The sequence below is a fragment of the Aedes aegypti genome, chromosome 3, assembly GCF_002204515.2.
Source record: "Aedes aegypti strain LVP_AGWG chromosome 3, AaegL5.0 Primary Assembly, whole genome shotgun sequence".
Lineage (NCBI taxonomy): Eukaryota > Metazoa > Arthropoda > Insecta > Diptera > Culicidae > Aedes > Aedes aegypti.
In genome coordinates this window covers 263,645,664-263,664,721 of record NC_035109.1, presented here as the reverse complement: position 1 = coordinate 263,664,721, position 19,058 = coordinate 263,645,664, and the positions used below count along the sequence as shown (strand labels likewise).

At 39.4% G+C, this 19,058-nt stretch overlaps 1 protein-coding gene across 4 annotated transcripts in view; it reads right to left on the bottom strand.

Moving 5' to 3' along the window:
* Positions 1-4,479: 4,479 nt before the first annotated feature.
* Positions 4,480-19,058, bottom strand: part of LOC5578342 (probable RNA methyltransferase bin3) — a 39,852-nt gene continuing 25,273 nt past the window's right edge. For all 4 annotated transcript variants that reach the window (XM_001656861.2, XM_021849011.1, XM_021849012.1 and 1 more), the window contains 4 exons: positions 13,012-15,140; positions 5,751-5,969; positions 5,532-5,678; positions 4,480-5,469 (listed from right to left, as the gene is read on the bottom strand). In XM_001656861.2, coding sequence (XP_001656911.2) covers positions 4,846-5,469; positions 5,532-5,678; positions 5,751-5,969; positions 13,012-15,024 — 3,003 coding nt within the window. In that variant the 5' untranslated portion in view covers positions 15,025-15,140 and the 3' untranslated portion in view covers positions 4,480-4,845. The remainder of the gene's footprint in view (positions 5,470-5,531; positions 5,679-5,750; positions 5,970-13,011; positions 15,141-19,058) is intronic.

Here is a 19,058-nt window from a genome sequence, read left to right as displayed (position 1 = left end):
TAGAATTTCTGATATCAGAGGTTGACATGCAGTGTACAAAACGTTATGAATCAATTCTTTCTAGACTCTCCACCACATCCAATGTCCAAACACCAGCCTTGTTCAGTGTGTTTACCGGATCCTTGGTAGAGCCTAACGAAATCTTAAGTTGGTTGTATCTGCTCGAAAATACTAAATCGTATCCGAAATTCCTTAGATTTGGGCACAGCTGTTTGCTGATGTGTCTATCGTATGGGATGGAGACTCTCTTCATGGGTTCGGTGATAGGGGTGAGTGTAGAGTTACTGTGCACGTGCTGTGCCCTTAGGTGCTGGAGCCTCATTGCTTGCAAGCGCACGGGCACGCTGTACGTTGTGAGACCTTTTTTGGTACACCTCATTTTTCTTGAGATGTGTCTCACTGCGGTCTCATGCGCTCCATCACATGTGCTGTTTAAAATTCAGCGCAATAATTGAAATGATTGCAAAAGTTTTCAACGAGAATCGAAATTGTAACTCTTGGATCGCGAGTCTTCGACCATATCATGTATGCCATATAGACACCTGCATAATGAGGCGAAAATATTTGTAGAGGCTTTTCGTTACTAAGCAGTTGTTTCACAACTTGTATACCGATAGCGAGCCGTAGCGCCGAGCAGCGCATGAGACGAGTCTCCCCCAGAGCACATCACCTAGTGCGCGCTTTTAGGATTTTCATGAGCCTCCGTCTAACACAGCACACTAGGATTCCGATATATGCTTTTTCCTTCTTGTCGATGATGACTTTTAGCGTCCTTTCCTTGTATCCGTTTATTCTTGCCGTCTCGTAGATATATTCCAGTTCCTTTGTCTTTCCGTCTTCGCTGAGGGGTAGAGTCTGCATCCTGTGGACCATGTGGTGAGAAGCTGCCATCATATGCTGGAACGAAAGATTCAATTTGTAGGGGATGACTCGCTGGGTGTTTGTAGGCTTCCTATAAATTTCGAAGTTGAAAGATGAACTTTCTTCCCTGGTGACAAGTAGATCCAAAACGGTAGTTTTCCATCCCTCTCCTCCTCGTGGGTGGACTTGATATCCTTGTGTACGCTGTTGATCCTTCCGCTTGATAACGCTGAAAATGTCGTCGACGAATCTACACCATTTATCCAATAATACACTTTCCTTGTTCTTTAAATTTTCCTCTAGATTCGCCATGAATAGTCCGCACAATAACTGGGAAAGAATGTTTCCCATTGGGGCTCCTTTCGTCTGCTTGTAGAAGTTTCCTCGAAATTGAAAGTAGTTCTCGTGTATGCACAATCTTGCTAACCTCATGTATGTAATGACCTTTCCTTTCCATGCTGCATCCTTCCTTTGGGATGATAACCAGTCCTCGAGAAGATATAGAGAATCCTTTACTGGAACGCTGGGCAAAAGAGCCGCTATTACGAAAGAAACCATCATCTCGTCAACTTCGATGTTTCCTGGCTCTAATAGTTTCTGGGAGAACTCCTCGGTATTTTTAACTGGCCTAGTAGGGAAGGGATTCGGCATACTCTGGAATTTCTTAACCCTCTAATACCCAAATTTTTGTTTTCGATCTAAATATAATTTTTCGTTATCTAAAATCATTCTAAACTCGGTTTGGGCAATGACTTATTTTTCTTCGCAAATTTATGAATTTTGGCTTTTGATTTTTATTATTTTTATTTTTGAACATCCCTATCCTTTTCAATTTTTTCTTGAAGCCTCTTCTGGTTACTGATTTTTGACAATAATAAAAATTAGAGTTTTTACTATACTTTTGAAAATATGATTTTTTCAATTTTTTTCTGGAACATTTTTTATTTTCCGTGTAACTAACGGAAAAACAGATTTGAAATCATTTCAATACCATCAGGCTCTTCTTCTGTGATAGGTTGGTCGTAGAAAAATGTAAAAGGTACGATTTTTTATAATACAAGTTAAATGAATCCCAGGCATTTGAAGGTTATATAAGAATACAATTTTTCAAACAATTTTCAATAATACAAAAAAGTTTCAAAAATCATAAAAAACTTTTCTTATATGCATGTTATGATTCAAAGTTTAAGCCAAAAATAAAATCATTTTAATTTCCGAGCTACGAAAAAATACACAAAATTCCAAAGTGTACCCCGTCTAAAGGCGGGGTTGGGTATTAGAGGGTTAACTAACTTTACCTTTTTGCCAATTTATAGCTGGGGCCGAAATGATTTCTTTTCCTAGTTTGTAAATTTTTGAAAGTCCTTCGATTCGTGGAATAATGGGGTTTACCTCGCGATTCTCGCTAATGATCGCCTTGCAGTCCTTCAGAGCTTTGTCCGTAAGCTTGCTAAGTCCGGGTAATGGATCCTCTCTCAAACGTCGGAAAGGGGCCTTACTTTATCTTTGTCGCTATTTGCTCATCGTAATCCGCTTTGTTTTCTGATGTTTGACAGTTATAATGTTCTTCAAAATATAATCCTTAGAAACTATTACTTGCGATTCACGGCAGTATACGAGACCGAAAATTGTCACCTCACGCCACTCGTAGAATAAACCCAAATGTGTCACAATCGGTGTTTCATACTCATGTGGTGTGCATCAGATCATCGTGTTTGATTTTTCGTACATGGGTCAATTGTACCTGATAGTTTCAAGGCCGTTGGGGGACCACTTAACGTCAACTTACGGACTTCAAATGTTCATCTGATTTTTTCATTAGGTACGAAAACGAGCACCTTACCATGACGAACGTATAACATTTCGCAAGTTCTACAATTAAGAGACGCCTTATTTTGCAATCCTTAGTACCATGCGTATATCGGTGACGGGTAATGTTAACAAAAATATATACAACTGTCTTTTATATCTTGTCATTAAATCTCAACTAATCATCTGTGCTCTGATAACAAAGTACCTTATAAATTTTAGATACCGTCAAACGGGGTGACTTGCAACACTTTTCAACTTCAATCTTCCAAAACCATGATCTAAACGTAATCTAAAAATCTAAATTCCTTGTAGAACTTTGAATGGCCGGCTCGCCTACAGAATGAGATGATAAAAAATTGAATCGAATTATTTTGTCATATCAAAAGTCATCAAAAAGATGAAATTTTTTTAAATGTCCTTGTGCGGGGTGACTTGCAACACTCTCTGCTAATTTAGTTTTTTCCAACAAAATGTTGATATTTTTTATTAGTCACACTTGTTAAGTATTGTTATTCATGTATTTAAAGCATTCGAACTAGTACAAGAACATTTAGAATCCATTTTTGTAAGAAAATAATTGAGCTATTTTTGTATGGGAAAAAGAGGTGTTAAATCATCAAGGTCCAATATCTTAACTGAACAATATTTTTAACGAGTGTTTGAAGTTGATTGATGAATAATTACTCTTTTGATTATAAAGTAGATCTAACACAAAAGTTTTTAACTTTTATAAAACTCTAAAATGCTTAGAAATAAAGTGTTGCAAGTCACCCCGCATAGATACATGTGTATAAAAAATATTTTTATTAAAAAGTTGTTGCTACAATTTCGTAAAATAAAGTTCGTCATATTATCACTTATTAGTTTTAGAAACATCATGTAGAGTATTACTTTTGTACATTAAATCTATCTCATGTTTTCAGGTCACGATTTCGAACCTCCATCAAGTATCAGTTTTCAAGACATTTAAAAGAATTATGTTTATTATATGAACATATTTATAATAACAGTTTTAATCGTGGCCCCTACTTGAATTGTGAGTCACACGTATTGAAGCACCGATTTAAAACGAATTTTCTATCGAAAATTGTGTTTTATAGTGAAATTTAGTTGTAAATTACAATGTGTTGCAAGTCACCCCGCCGTTGCAAGTCACCCCGTTTGACGGTACATAGTTTTTCGCTTCCACATTACGTTGGAACGTGGCGAGCCACGTTGGGTAAGCTAGTATTAGATTAGGGTGCTCATATCCCCCATCGGTAAAAATAGGCACGAAAATTGATAATTTTTAAAATATCATTCATTCGTGATTCTTGAATTTAATAAGACAGCGGGAAACATGCTAGATCCGCGTGTATTAAACTAAGAATTATTGGAAGTCATGCAAAACCCCGAAGATTCAGCTCCTTTACCAACTTTTCCTTAAGGTGATTATAGAACGAAGCCACACCTCAAATTTTCAAGAGAGAAAATTCAAAGTTTGGCTTCGTTTTATAATCACCTTAAGTTGGCCAAGCAGCCCCACTTTTTCCCCTACTGTTTTGTTTTTTCTAGGGACGTTCGAAGCGTTGTACAGACCTAAACCAATGAGAATATATACCGAGGTGTGGAAAAGACATTTAGTGTGCGTGACATCCGTGTTCGGTGCAAAATGTTTCACAACTACAAGCGAGTGAGCTCCCATAAGAAGCCGTGTAAATTAGTGACGTAGTTATTTTTGTTTATGTTTTTTCTCCTTACTAATCCGAAGCCATTGCTTTTTCTTCTACACCTTAGTATATATTCTCATTGGACCTAAACCGCAAATTTTATCTCATTTTTAGATATTCATTGACAAACAAATTATGCAACTTATAAACTATATACAACAACTGTTTTCGTTCCCTACATTATAAGCAGTTTGTTTGAGATGCAGCCCAAAGAGAAATATTGTGGTTGTTGTTGTATGACTTGTAATGCTAACTCATTGTATGTACTACAATTTCTCTGTAACATCAGAAAAAAAATGTTTCCACAAAGCAAACGGACTAGTTTCGTACTGTTGGTTATCCTGTGAAGTTCCTTACATGTTTGCTAATAAAAAAAAACATCCCAATCACAGCATATTAAAAATGATTTCAACAACTATTTCGATAAAAAAACTGAAACCTGTAAGCAAAGGTACGCTGTTTTCTACTTGTCCGGTTGCGAGTGCGTAGTACTGGGTGAGTTCGACGACTGGTCTACATCGTACTGCGACCGCGTCGGCGTTTGTGAAGCCGAATTCGACGACGGTTCCGAATCGGAATCCGTTTGCCGAACGCTGGCCGATCCCGGTGCTACCGATCGAACGGCAGTCGATTCTAGCGGAAACACCTCCATAGGAGGATATACGTGCGGACGATGCTGCTGTTGTGCGAACTGTTCATCGTTTTCTGCGCTTCTAATACTGGCCGAATTGGGCGTATTGGAGGCGGATCGCCGGTGACGCAGATCCGACGGTGGCGACCAGGTGGTCGAGTAGAGGGGTGAAGCGAAACAGTAACTACCACGACGATTGCCCGCATCGTAGCTCGGTTGGTAGCTGTCGGTTTGTCTCGGGTTATAGTAGGGTGAGGTGGCCATAAAACTGTGCGACGGTGTACAACGGGTGCTATAACTTGGCTGATACGGTGTTGTTGAGCCCCAAATGCAGGGATTCTGTGTGGGGGTGGTAATGTCTGTGTAGATATTATGGTGGTTGACATACGGCGTCTGCGGATGGTATGTGTCACTCCATTGAGCCTGACTCGGAGTGAAATCGCCCTTAACGTATAACTGCAAAAGAAAACAAGTCAGACAAATCTTCTTAAAAGTTAATGATAGTAAATCCCAATTACCTGAATTGGCCGCCGAAAACCCTTACTCAAATGTCTAGGAATACCTAGGGGATAACTGTGACTAAATCCTATTTCAGGACTTAGCAGGTAATCATGAAATTTATTCGGGAAAAACTCGATACTTTTGTAGTTCTCACAAGTTGTATCCTAAAAGTAAAAATGAAATAGGTTAACACCATTTTTTCTAAATCCCAAGCCATCAATTAAAAGTGAACCTACCGTAAGCTTCTTTTTCTTCTTGTAGCTTGCCCAGTTTTGGGCCTCGAGAATCAGTTTTCCGCCGGGGCGCAAGTGGTTGAACATTCGTTTGAACGCCATCTTCAGTCCGTTGTCACCGAAATTGAGATGTATCCACTTGGTAACTGACAGACACAGGATCAGATCATACTGTTGAGTATCGTAATTTATCAGCGATTCATCCTTGAGGACGTAGTTCATCTGTAAAAGAAATTTTATTCATGAGAACATAAGTCATTTCTATATTTATACTTTTCCGCAAAGAACTTTTATGTACAGTCGCCTCTCCACATCTCGATATCGAAGGGACCATCGAGATAGGGAGAGATCGAGACAAAGAACACATTTTTAATGAATACTAGATTGAAAAACACTCCGTTGCCAGGAAAGTAATAAACAAACAAACTTCATTTTGCGCTCCTAATTTGTTTTGAATCCTAAAACTTTGGTCTAGTAACCTTCAATATTGGTCATATTGATATACGGAGAAAAAAATGAGAACGAAAAATCAACAGAAACACATCGAGATATGGAGATATCGAGATAAGGAGGATATCGAGAAATGGAGAGTGAAAATGTATGCAGACTGAAGGGACTTATGAAATCATCGACATAGGGAGAGATATCGAGATGTAGAACATCGAGATGTGGAGAGTCGACTGTATATGGATTAGCTGTTCTGCATAGGGGGCCTTCCTTAGCCGAGTCCGCGACTACAAAGCAAAGCCATGCTGAAGGTGGCTGGGTTCGATTTCCGGTCGGTCCAAGATCTTTTCGTAAAGGAAATTTCCTTGACTTCCCTGGGCATAAAGTATAATACAGTCATCTCTCCCTTACTCGATATTGAAGGGACCATCGAGTTAGGAAGGTATCGAGTTACAGAACACAAAACCAATGCAACTGCGATCCAAGGGACCATCGAGTTAGCCATGAAAACCAACTTTTACTATGGTTCTCTAACTCGATATCGAGATAAAGAATATTGAGTAAGGGAGAGTTAACTGTAGTATCTGTCCCAAGATATACGAATGCAAAAATGGCAACTTTGGCAAAGAAAGCTCAAAGTTAACAACTGTGTAAATGCCCATTGAACACTAAGCTGAGAAGCAGGCTCTGTCCCAGTGGGGCCAAGCGTAATGCCAAGAAGAAGAAGAAGAAGAAGCAGAAGTTTTAATATCTGCTATTTATACTATTCATATACAGTATAAAACATTTCATCAATCACTGATATCACAGCTCAGCGTTCCTGGAAAAAAGCTTTCCAAAACCTTTTGTTTCTTAAAAAGTAGTGCTTCATGAAGAAAGAAGAGTTTGAAAAAAATGGAGCTGCTGTACCGCACGCAAGAAACGCAGAAGTTCTATGAAATACTCAACTCATTTCGAAAGGTGAAAGCAGCACTACGGCAAACACCTGAATGGCGCTGAAGACGCAAGTATGAAGGTTTATGGCAGCGATCATTGACCACGTCGGTATTTTGGACACAATCAATAAATTATATCTCATATAGAGAGAAGTTGAGGATGCATTCCAACAGTTTAACAGCAAAGCAGCTAAGACGAAAGGTATTGCTGTGTGCGTTTGAAATGCAAATATCAAATGCGGGAACACGAAGTCAACGATTGATTCTTTTTGCTAGTTTGGCGGTGATATGGAGCATGGCTGCTAAGTATCCTTTGATTACTTTGTGTTACCGCGTCTGAAGCTGATTTGAATTGCATTTGCACCTCAAACGCAAACGGCAATACCGTAAAACGGGATATCCTTGATAATGCGGGTAACTTTGATAGTACGGGACCCACCACATACTAAACGAAATAAGATAATACAGTCGATGTTCTTCCTTATCTCGATATCTCCTGTTGTTTCTGTTGATTTATTGTTCCCAATTTTCTCTCCATATGTCGATATGAACATTATCAATTAGGTGGCGGTAGTGAGCAAACTCGATGTGATGCGAGCGCCACGAGTGGCCAACTACCAAATATTAGAATTGGGCACTATTCTGCTGTGCGATGAAAATAATTAAAGTATTACGTCTGCTTGTCTGCGGCCATAGTAAAAGATTATTTTCATGGCTACCTCGATGGTCCATTTGCACTGATTGTGTTCTGTAACTCGATACCTCGGTATTATTGGCGCTGAAATTTGGGCGCGGTTATCTAGCGCCACGAGTTTCAGAAATAACAGAACGCTGCGTTTCAATATCCAACGCTTGTCGACTGATGGGGTAACTATACAGTACCGCCAGCAGCTAGACGACCAGTTGGAAATAATCAACGTTTCTGGAGATCTCAATAGCCTGTGGGACCCTTTTTATGAAGTTGTGATCTCAACGACGCGGGAAGTGATTGGCACTGGTCAACGACGAAAACGAAACGATTGGTTCGATGAAGAGTGCCAGAGAGTGACAGACGTAAAGAATGTCCGCAGAAGCCGTATGCTTGGGACTGATACCCGGCGGAACATAAAGCGGTTCAGGGTAGCGAGAGCTGAAGAAAGGCGAATTCACCGCAGCAGAACCGGAACGATATACGGAGATTTTTTGCAATCGTCAATGGCGCGGCACAATACCGCGTGCCGATGTCCGCCATGTGCAATGATCAAGAAGAGAATTTGCTGACCGATAAAACGGTGGTGGCTGCCAAGTGGAAGGAGCACTTTGAGCAGTTGTTGAACGGTGAATATGGGAGAGTAGCGAGAAACATGATAAACATTGAAAATGACGATCGAGCTGGGGACCCACCGACCATAGGTTTAAAAGGTTGTCAGCGAGCTGAAAAACTGTAAGCATACTGGAAGGACGAGATCTCGGTCGAGCCTCTATAGCACACAAATAAGCAGCTTTACCAGTCGATCTACCGAGTACTTCTGAAGGTATGGGAGGACAAAGAAATGCCCACCGGCTGATTGGATGGAAACATACGCAAAATTTTAGAGAAGGGCACAAACTGGAGTGTACCAATTACAGAGGGATTGTATTCGGTGTACACAATACTGCCGCGCAACCTGATTAACTCATTGATACCACTCGAAGAGTCCTTCGTCGGCTAATCAAATACCAAGCTGGTTTTCGTGAGGGTCGCTCGACAACGGACCAGATATTTTTCTTCTTTTCGTGTGGGGCGTGGCACCGATACATACTTTGCGGAGTTGGAGCGAACGCTTCTTAACCCTTTCTTTCCCACGAGGTTTTTCGTAGTTTAAAAATAGAAAATGTGATACCTGGATAAATCACCAGAACAAAAGATGTAAAGTTTTACTCGAAAATATGAATAGAACTGAGAAAAATATGTATTGTGATGGATCACCTGTGATCCATTGGGAAGATAACTGCAACTAGGGTAAAAAAAAGGCATCAATATTTTTTTCCATTTCATTGTGTTTACTCATACATTCTATTTAAACAGTGTGTTTTGCACACCTCTCGTCAATTCTGGAGGAAAATAAAAAGCTGGGAAGAATGTTTTGTATTTTTCGAGACACGAGCAAACATCACACTTAGTGCATTTAAATGAACTGAATTGATAAATGCTCGGAACGGTATTCAACGGACCAATGTTCTACTCCGTCATACCGTGGTTATAGCTATTGCTGAGTATGTTGGTTTGTTGATCGTCCTCAGCGTCTTACAATTTTCTTTCCAACTTAAAATCATTTTCCAAGACAGGATGATAGTTTTGTTTTCGAAAAAAAAGGTTAGAACAGAATTGACAAAAATGTCGTTTTATTCCCAATGGATCACCAGTGATCCACCTAACTTTCCGCAAAATCAATAGTTTTGTGTAAAGAATATTCTAAAAACTCTACTGAATATTGGAAAAATAATTCAATTGAGCTTGTTTTTATTTTTGTTTGGTGAAAATCATGTTTATATTTCTAAATATAGAAGTTTGAAAATCCACTTTATTTAAATTAGAAAAAATGATGACTACTTCGGTTATTGTGCTATAACTAAAAATCCAAGTGATTATTTTGTATGGAACTTTGTACATTATTTCATGAAACATATGTGAACATGTGGTGAAAAAATGGATATGATCTAACTTGTACAGTTTATATATACATATGCAAAGTGGTGGATCACCTGTTCTACCATGGGAAGGAAAGGGTTAATATCGTCGAGCATTGTCATGTTGCATCTCTAGATCTGTCGAAAGCATATGACACGACTTGGAGGCACGGGGTACTGAGAACACTGAAGGCTTGGCGAATACGGGGTCGCATGTTTAATATGCTGAGGAGCTTCCTCTTGGAACGAACTTTTCAGGTGACTGTTGGCGGGCACTTATCCCGCAAACATCAGCTGGAAAATGGTGTACCTCAGGGCTCCGTTCTATCTGTGACCAGGCTTGGGAACTGTGACCACTATTTACCACAGTTTATCGATTCTGCCAGTCAACCAAAACACAAAGCAGCAGCAGCATCAATACCATCAGGTGTTTCGCTGCCAACGGTTCACACACTGCTCGACTGTTTTTGTCTCTCCTCTATGACCGTTTTCGGGCAGCCATCTCGAGGTGAATGATTGGAAAAAATGTTAAATAATTCAATCGCTAATATTTCGCTTGTGTTTTAAACTAATTGAAATCTATTAGAGCACAATTATTCCGTTGCGATACATATAAACAAATTCAATTTAATGCTGCCTTTATCGAGCAAAAATGCAAAACCCCGAAAACCGCAAAAATCGCGTCACCACTATGCTTGAGTCATTTCGCATTCGGGTTTGAAAAACGTTGGGAAGAAGAAGATTACAGTTTTGAAGAGCCGTGACATTTTTTTGTTTTGAACTGTCATGGTTTGCTTTGGATTTTGATGGTCGTGTAGAAAAATGTGAATGTCGAGGTGGTAAATGTTTGCTACAGTACATTTCCCATCCCTGTCTGTGACACTGTTTCTTGTTGCAATGCAGCCCATTTTTCGGCTGATACCAATACTCTAATACGCCGACGGTATCCTCCTTGTAGTTCGAGGAGCAAAGAACGAAACTCTGCACCGGAAACTGCAAGCCGCTGTGAAGGTTGTCGATAAATGGGCAAAGAGCGTGGGTTTTTCAATATCAGCAACAAAGTCGCATATCTTCTATTGCAGCCCAAATGCGCACCGGGAGCCATCAAACGATGCTATCATTGATCGGATACCCATCCCAAAGATTAATCGTCTGAGGATCTTGGGTATTACGCTAGATCGAACGCTCACTTTCAAGCCACACTGCCAGGTTGTAAAAAAAATCGTGTGAATCTAGGCTGCGAATCCTGCAGATGATAGGAGCCAAACCACGTGGTAATCGAACAACGCTACTGTAAATCGGTTAGGCCCTAGTCACCGCAAAGCTTACCTACGGTATTGGACTAGTGAGCCGAGGAGGACCGCCAACTTTGCAGATCCTCGCGCCGGCCTATAATAAAATGATACGTTACGCTTCTGGAGCGTTTGTGACTAGTCCGATAATTTCGGTTATGGCCGAAGCAGGTACTTTAGCCTTTAGTGACTTTAAATGAAATTGCTTCAAAAAAGAAACTTTAAAGTGACTGGCTTAAAAAAAATTACCAAGTCACTGAACAGAGACTCGCTACCATCCTTGAGTATAATCGTATGCAGCAGCCGACAGCATGGTAGAACGATCACAAACGGATGTTATTTACACCGATCTGTCCGCCGCATTTGACAAGCTGAACCATACTATTGCGATCGCTAAGCTTGAAAGGCTCGGCGTCTGTGGCAGTCTCTCTAGTTGGTTCAAAACTTATTTAACCGGTCGCCTGTTGAAGGTGGCGATAGGAGACTGCAGATCTGGCAGCTTTTATGCTACGTCTGGCATACCCCAAGGTAGTCACCTGGGGCCATTGATCTTCTTAATCTATTTTAATGACGTTCATTCGGCCATCAGAAGTCCTCGGCTATCATATGCCGATGATCTCAAAATGTTTCTTAGGATCCACTCTATTGCCGACTGTGGGTTTTTGCAACAACAGCTTGATCACTTTGCCGATTGGTGTTTCCTGAACCGTATGGTAGTTAACCCGAAGAAGTGTTCCATTATAACGTTTACAAGGAAAAGACAGCCGATAATATTTGACTACTGCCTGCTGGGAACTACAATCGATCGTGTGAACCAAGTAAAGGATCTCGGGGTGATTCTGGATTCAAAGCTGACATTCAAGCCGCATGTTTCGTACATTGTCGACAAGGCATCCAGAACATTGGGATTCATCTTCAGGATTGCAAAGAGCTTCACAGACGTCTACTGCTTAAAGTCCCTATATTGCTCGCTCGTGCGTTCCACTTTGGAATACTGTTCTGCGGTCTGGAGCCCCGCTTACGACAACGGCTCCGAAAGGATTGAGTCCGTACAACACCGCTTTCTTCGTTTTGCACTTCGGAAACTGCCATAGAGAAACCCGTTCCAACTGCCAAGCTACGAGAGTCGATGCCAGCTGATTGATCTAGAGCTACTTCGCACCAGAAGGGACGTCTGCAGAGCTCTTACGGTTGCAGACACGCTACAAGGACGGATAGATTGTGCCTTCATCCTGGAAAAAATTGATTTACACGCCCAGTCACGATCACTCCGGAACAATGTTATGCTACGCTTGCCATTACGAAGAACTAACTACGGAATGCATGGGGCGATCATCGGTATCCAGCGCGTCTTCAACAGGATTGCCCTACTATTTGACTTCCACCTCACCCGTGAATCGCTTCGTCGAAGATTTTCGGAGTTTTTTGCTGGTAGAAGCGGATAACGACAACGATTATATGTTAAATGTTTTTTTTTTAATTGCCTGACAAAGTTTATGATTATGTTTGAGACTGTGACCAAGATTATGTTCGTGATTGAGTTTTTTTTTTTTTTAATTTGTATTGCTGTCCTTAGTTTTAACAATATCATTGGGGCTACGAAGCCTGTTGATAAATTTAATAAATAAATAAATAAATAAATAAATAAGTATGCCCAGGGAAGTCAAGGAAATTTCCATTACGAAAAGATCCTGGACCGACCGGGAATCGAACCCAGACACCTTCAACATGGCTTTGCTTTGTAGCCACGGCCTCTAACCACTGGGCTAAGGAAGACTTCCTATCTGTAATACAATTTTTTTTATAAAGATTTTGAAAAAAATGAACAAAAAAACTGGTTCATAATTTTTGATTGCCTTTTTTTAACAAAATTAAGTACCTAAATGTTCATTCATGCTTTGAAAAAATTGATTAACGGTTTAATTTGACATTACAACTTACCGTTTTGAAGATCACATTATTCGGGAATTTGTGGTCCTTCGCGCCCATATCCAACAGACACGCCTTAGATCCGAAGTTTCCCAACGACAACGGAAACGAAATCGGATAAAACTCCGAATTGCCCTTCCTGGGATCCTTCCGTTGATGATTATGATGATGGTTGTGCATATGATGTTTTCCGTGACTGTGACGGCCGGGAAACTTCCGCCGATGCGGATGTTGCCCTTTTTTGGCGGATGATGTTTCCGGTTTGGGCATGCTTTCAGCAGTGTCCGGAACCTCTGCAGGTTTTTCTTCGTGTGGAGCTTCTTCTTCTTTTACCAATGACTTCTCTTCGCCAGTTGTAAGTTTTCTGGATATCCTTCTTTTCCTTTTCTCCCCACTCAGCTTAGTTTCCCCACCATGTTTTGCATGTCCTGGTTGTATTCTGACGTGCGTTGTAAGATTTCGTCTTGCCTTGGCAATTAGTTTCTCATCGATATCGATCCCGGTGATGCTTTTAGTGTGCAGCATTTTCGCTACTGCAATCGTCATCAATCCCACGTTGCACCCGATATCAAGAACATCCTTATCTCGGAACAGATATGGATTGCGTAGGAATACTTTGAGCCGAACGTCGATAAACTCGTTCAAGTTGCGATATCCGTAATATCGGTCATAATTGCCGTAGTGATACTTTGAATCTTCGTGAGGTTTGGGTTTGGCTTGGGTCTCACTTTCACTAGGTTCAGGTTTTGGTTGCTCAACGTTATTAACCTTAATGTCTGGTTCTGTGGTTTGAGGAGTTTCAGTGTTGACCTCCCCTTCGAGAACGGGTTGCTTACCGGGTGGTTCTTCGCTGTTTGATGTGCATGATTGGGTTCGTGTGCGATTTCGGCCTCCAACAGGCATGGCCGGCCAATGCCCACGTTTCCATGCACCTGGTTGAGGAATAACCGGACTCACAATCTTATCCATAGAGTCCATCCGACGTACCTTGTTCTTACTAGAACAAGTGCTTTCGCTAATTCGTCGTTTGCGACAAACCTCCAAGTCCAATCGCAAACATCGGGTAGCTTTATCGCGATCACCCGTGTTCCCACCTTCAAGCGAATGCTCAACGTTCTTTCCTGTGGACCCAGGGGCTTCCATTTGAGCTTCTTCTGCTGTGGTTGCTTCGGCTTCCGAAATGCTTGTGCTAAGTTGACCTCCAGCAGCGATCCCCGCGCTGGAATCCAAGCTTTGATTGTTCTTCTCAGATTTCGACTTTCGTTTCCGTTTGTTGCGGGCTCGCTGTTTCTTTTTCATAGGCGAGCAGAGTTGCATTTCATATTCGACAGAATCCACCGGATCCAATAAATGCAGCGGGTCGTTGATGTTTGGCGGGATGATAACTTCGATTTTGTTCTTATAATGCGGAGGAGTTGGAATGGGCGAAGATTTTGGGGTAACAGCATTCTCAGATTCGTTCTGCAAACTGTTCAAATTCAATGGATCGGAAATGTTTCCACCCAGTAAGAATTTTGTTGGCGGAATGATACAATCTTTCCTCGGTCGTTTATCAGGGAGAAAGAACTTCGAAACCGACTGCAACCTTTTTGTTCTTGCTTGCATCAAGCTATTGTTGTTCTTATTTGAATGTTTGCTCTTGCCCTGTTGCTGTTTGCACTCCGTATTAACTCCCAACGGATTTTGCTTTTCATCTCCTTTCCCACCGGTCAAACCACAATCCAATCCTTTCGCTTGATCCTTTTTCTTCCCTCCACCAATGCCATCCTTTTGATTGCGCCTAAATTTGTTCAATTTCCACTTTTTGCTCTTACATTGCTGTCGCGAGAAATGCTTGTTCTGCTGCTTCTTATTACTGCCACCTTGCGATCGGGTTCGGGGCGGACAGAGTTGGGTTTTCTCAGCGGCGGTTTCACCTTGTTCCGCAACGGAAGCAAAGGCGCGCAATTCTTCAGTACCAACACCTCCACCTTCATCTCTTCCTCCACCCCCTCTTTCCGGGAGAACTAAAGTCTGTCCTTCCATCGGGCGATAGTTAACAACAGCGTTCGCTGCTGATGAATGTGATTCCTATTTACGTACTTTTGAGGAGACAATATGTGGTAGTCCAGAATAAGCAGTTGGAAAGATGTTTTTATGATCTGAAAAAAGTAATTAAGAAAGCAAAAACAAACAATTAATGTGGATCATCACTCTTATTTAGATTATATTTTACAGTTTTATCCCTGCCCATCGTTTTAAGTCGGTTTTTGAAATTTAATTGTGGTAGTCGTTCATTACATGTGCTTCAAAAGGCTTTACACTTTTACTTTTACTAACATCATAATCTGAAGCAGATTGATTCTATAAAATTAGCCTGAATCTCAAATGCAACTATCGTTTTAGCGATATACAGTGGGATTCCGTTTTTGGCATGTTCCATTTTTGACACACATCTATTTTAACAACAAAATGGATGCATTTTAGGTAATATTTTTATACGAATATAATTTAAATAAATATAATTTCCTTTTTTGCTTTCGTCGTTTGACAAGCAGATCAGCTTCACGCCGATCGTATATTGTAGATCCATCTTTTTCGATATTATCAAATCCTCCTAAATGCTAGGATTACCATAGGTACCTTTTACTAGTGATGGTCATGTGTTCGTAAACTTTCACAAAACCACCGAATTTGTTTTCAACATTTATTGACAGACATTCACACCGTCCATCCAACAAAGCTGCCAATATTCAGACAAGTTATAAGGTACAGTGGGGGAAGTGTATCAGTGGGGTAAGTGGATCATTTGTCAATATAAAGCATAAATGCTTGAATATGTTGAATGTTTTCGCACCATTGCTTCGTTTTAGGTTATATTCTTATGCCCACACTGATACTATTGCAAAACTGGTACTACACGTACACTAACACAAGCAAACTTGTTAGCTGCAAAAAGTAATTAATTTCAAAATTGTTTTCCATCAATCAAAAATCCATTGTATCTCTGTCTTAAATCGAATTCTATTATTTTTTTCGACACATGGTGAGCACTTCAGTTCTAATTGAATGAATCACAATGGAAAATATGTTATTTTTATAAATAAATAGAAATATATTGGACATGGTACACTTACCCCTACTTTTTAATGGGGTGGGGTAAGTGGATCAAGAATTATTATCATTTATTGGCAGACTGCTTACGAGAATTTTATTAAGCTTTAATATCCGCAAATGTTGTTTTCCTTTATTTTCTTCCATTCCCAGCTTGAATTAGTCAAATTGACCATAGAAAATTTGAATTAATCCACCTAAAAGTTTTTTAACCTTTCTGGCATAAAACAAATTAAAAGAATAATAATTTCAAAATGTACACGAAACTTTTCGTGTTTTATCTAAGTTGAGTTGTAAAAGAGCAAAATATACTTTCCAATTGAACGCTTAGTATCGTACCTTATTTGACCATAGAAATTTTTCTAGACAGATGATACACATATGTTCACAAATAAAATAGAAGTATTTCAGTTTGTTATTCCAAAGTAAAAGTAACTAATATTTTTAAACTAAGAGTGTTTTTCGAAAATATCGTTAGGAATAATCCAACAATACTTCTGTATAACTTATGCGTATAAATGGATGAATTTTCTCCAATTTTTTCTAGAGTCAATGTTTTTTTGTTAGATTTAGTATGAACTAATATATAAATACTTTTTATTATATTTTGATTAAATAAAGGAAATTTTTTTAACTAAAAGTTTTTAAAGTATTATAATTTTTTTTTTTTTTTTTGTCGGTAGCGATAGGGGTAGTACTGGCACTCTTAATCTGCCCTAAGCTCCTTCCCAGCATTTGCTTTTATAAGCCTCTATTGCGTTCATCACACAGACGTTCCTAAGCAATGTTGCTCAAATGGTCACTGTGTACGCTAGCAGCAATCAGCCCTTGCCGTAGTTTTGCAGTCTAGTAGTTCAGACTACTATCAAACTATGATAAGGCCTGAAATGCTACTAGAGTGGTTAAAGTGAAGAACGAAATAGTTTTATAAAAAGGTCCTCATTCCCCATTTCATTTCATCACTCACTATCGTCACTTTTATTTTCGACACTATCACGTATATCACCGATTATCACTCATCAACTTTCGTATTACACTTCAGATATACTTTCTATTATATCACTTTTCACATCACACCATTTTCATATAAATCTGTTAGCATTACTAAGTAATTAAAAGATATTCAATTTAAATGTATCATTATTTTTGTTGCTGTAGAGTCATTACTATTCAAACTACAATTTAGCACTATGATCAAGAAAGTTACACTAAAAAAAATCACTTCGATCCATTCTTCTGCACTCGCTGTCATTACATATTAACACTTTTATCATGCACGTTTGAAGAACTAGGCAATTAAGTTTATATTCAGAAAAATGATTGCACAATGTATTATGGCCATTATTAAATTAGTAGATTTCTCATCATTATTATTATACTTTTAACAAAACTATCAGAATCACTTCCACCTTAATTTTCAAATTTTCATCACTATAGATTTAATTATAAAATCACTATTAGCACCTTCACAATCACTAAATTTAATAATGACGAGTGTAACGCACAGTTCCACCATACACCCATTCTTATGTTGCATTATAAAACGATTGATCACACGTTGGCTTCGAAACTTAACCACCATTGCTGATTAGTACAAAGGATGCTACAGCTCGTGTAAACGAATTGAAACATCAAACAACCAGCACTGGTTTATAAGTAACTAATGAGCCCTGGCGGTCCCTCCGTTCGAAGAGGACCTGATAATATGCCGAAACATATTAACAGATCCTCCGCCTGAATGCAGCCGTTTCATGATAAATCATGAACCGTTGGAGGTGTGCCAAAGTATTGGGAAGGTGATATGTTTCACAGACGGGTATTATTATGGTGCACCTTCTACTTTGGCACCGTCAAACCCTGTGATCGTGGCCAGGGAACTTTAAAGTATTATAATGTAACATTACCTGCACTAATAACAAGAACGAGAGTAATATCATTTTTATTATACATAATCACACCACATTTGTTTCGAGAACAGATTTTTTTAATTGGTGATCCACTTACCCCATCGTGGTGGGACAAGTGGATCATTTGGCGCAAATTTTTAAGTCTCTCATACTCAATACATAGCAATCAGAAAAATAAAAATAAATGACGATTTGAAGTATAATAGTCCCTCATTTGTTATCCACAGAAAAAAGTTTGAATTACATTATTCACGTTAGCTGTACATAACAATGAAGTTAATTATTGATTTTTCTGTATCCACTTACCCCACGGTACCTTAAACATTAGAGTAAAATGAGGCAAAAGTTCCATTTCAAGATCTCTAGCTTAATTCAAAACTCATGTTGAAATCGCCAGGGTGGTTCGAATGCTATTCAATTAAGGAACTTTCACTCCAAAAATTATAAAACTCGATTGTTTTTAGAAGTGTCAATTGTAATTGTCAAAATTTCATTGCATAGAAAAAAATAAAAATAAAATATAGCGTGCTGGATCCTATTCTTGGCACTTTTGATTCACTTCGGCAGTGGGGTTTTTTGAAAGCCTATGAGCTCATATATTGCCACAATGCGTCGTATTGAAATGCATCTATTTGCAAAGTTTCAGACATTTCGGACGAGAAACACACCAGTGAATCATGGAAGTGCCCAAGAAGCTCGGCACCCTATAGTTTATGTGAGGGCGTAGCTATACCTACACTGAAATAAATCAGTAAGGCTATTTTATCGGAAATTTCATATAGTATTAATCTGTCGATCAACATGTTTGTTTCAAGTTGTATCCCATACGCTCCATATGCTAAACAGGTCGAGTGTAACTGCAACCTTATGTATTTTACAAAGATTCGTATTCGAAGAATTTATATTCAAGTCAAATGTACAGTATAGGAAGAGATACAAGGATTGCATATAACCTTCACTATATTGTCCAAGTTGCACATCACATATGCGCGAGTGTCATGTAGGTAGTACCATTTTCATGTCAAAGCGGTAGAGCAAAAAGTGCTTAGTACGAATCCA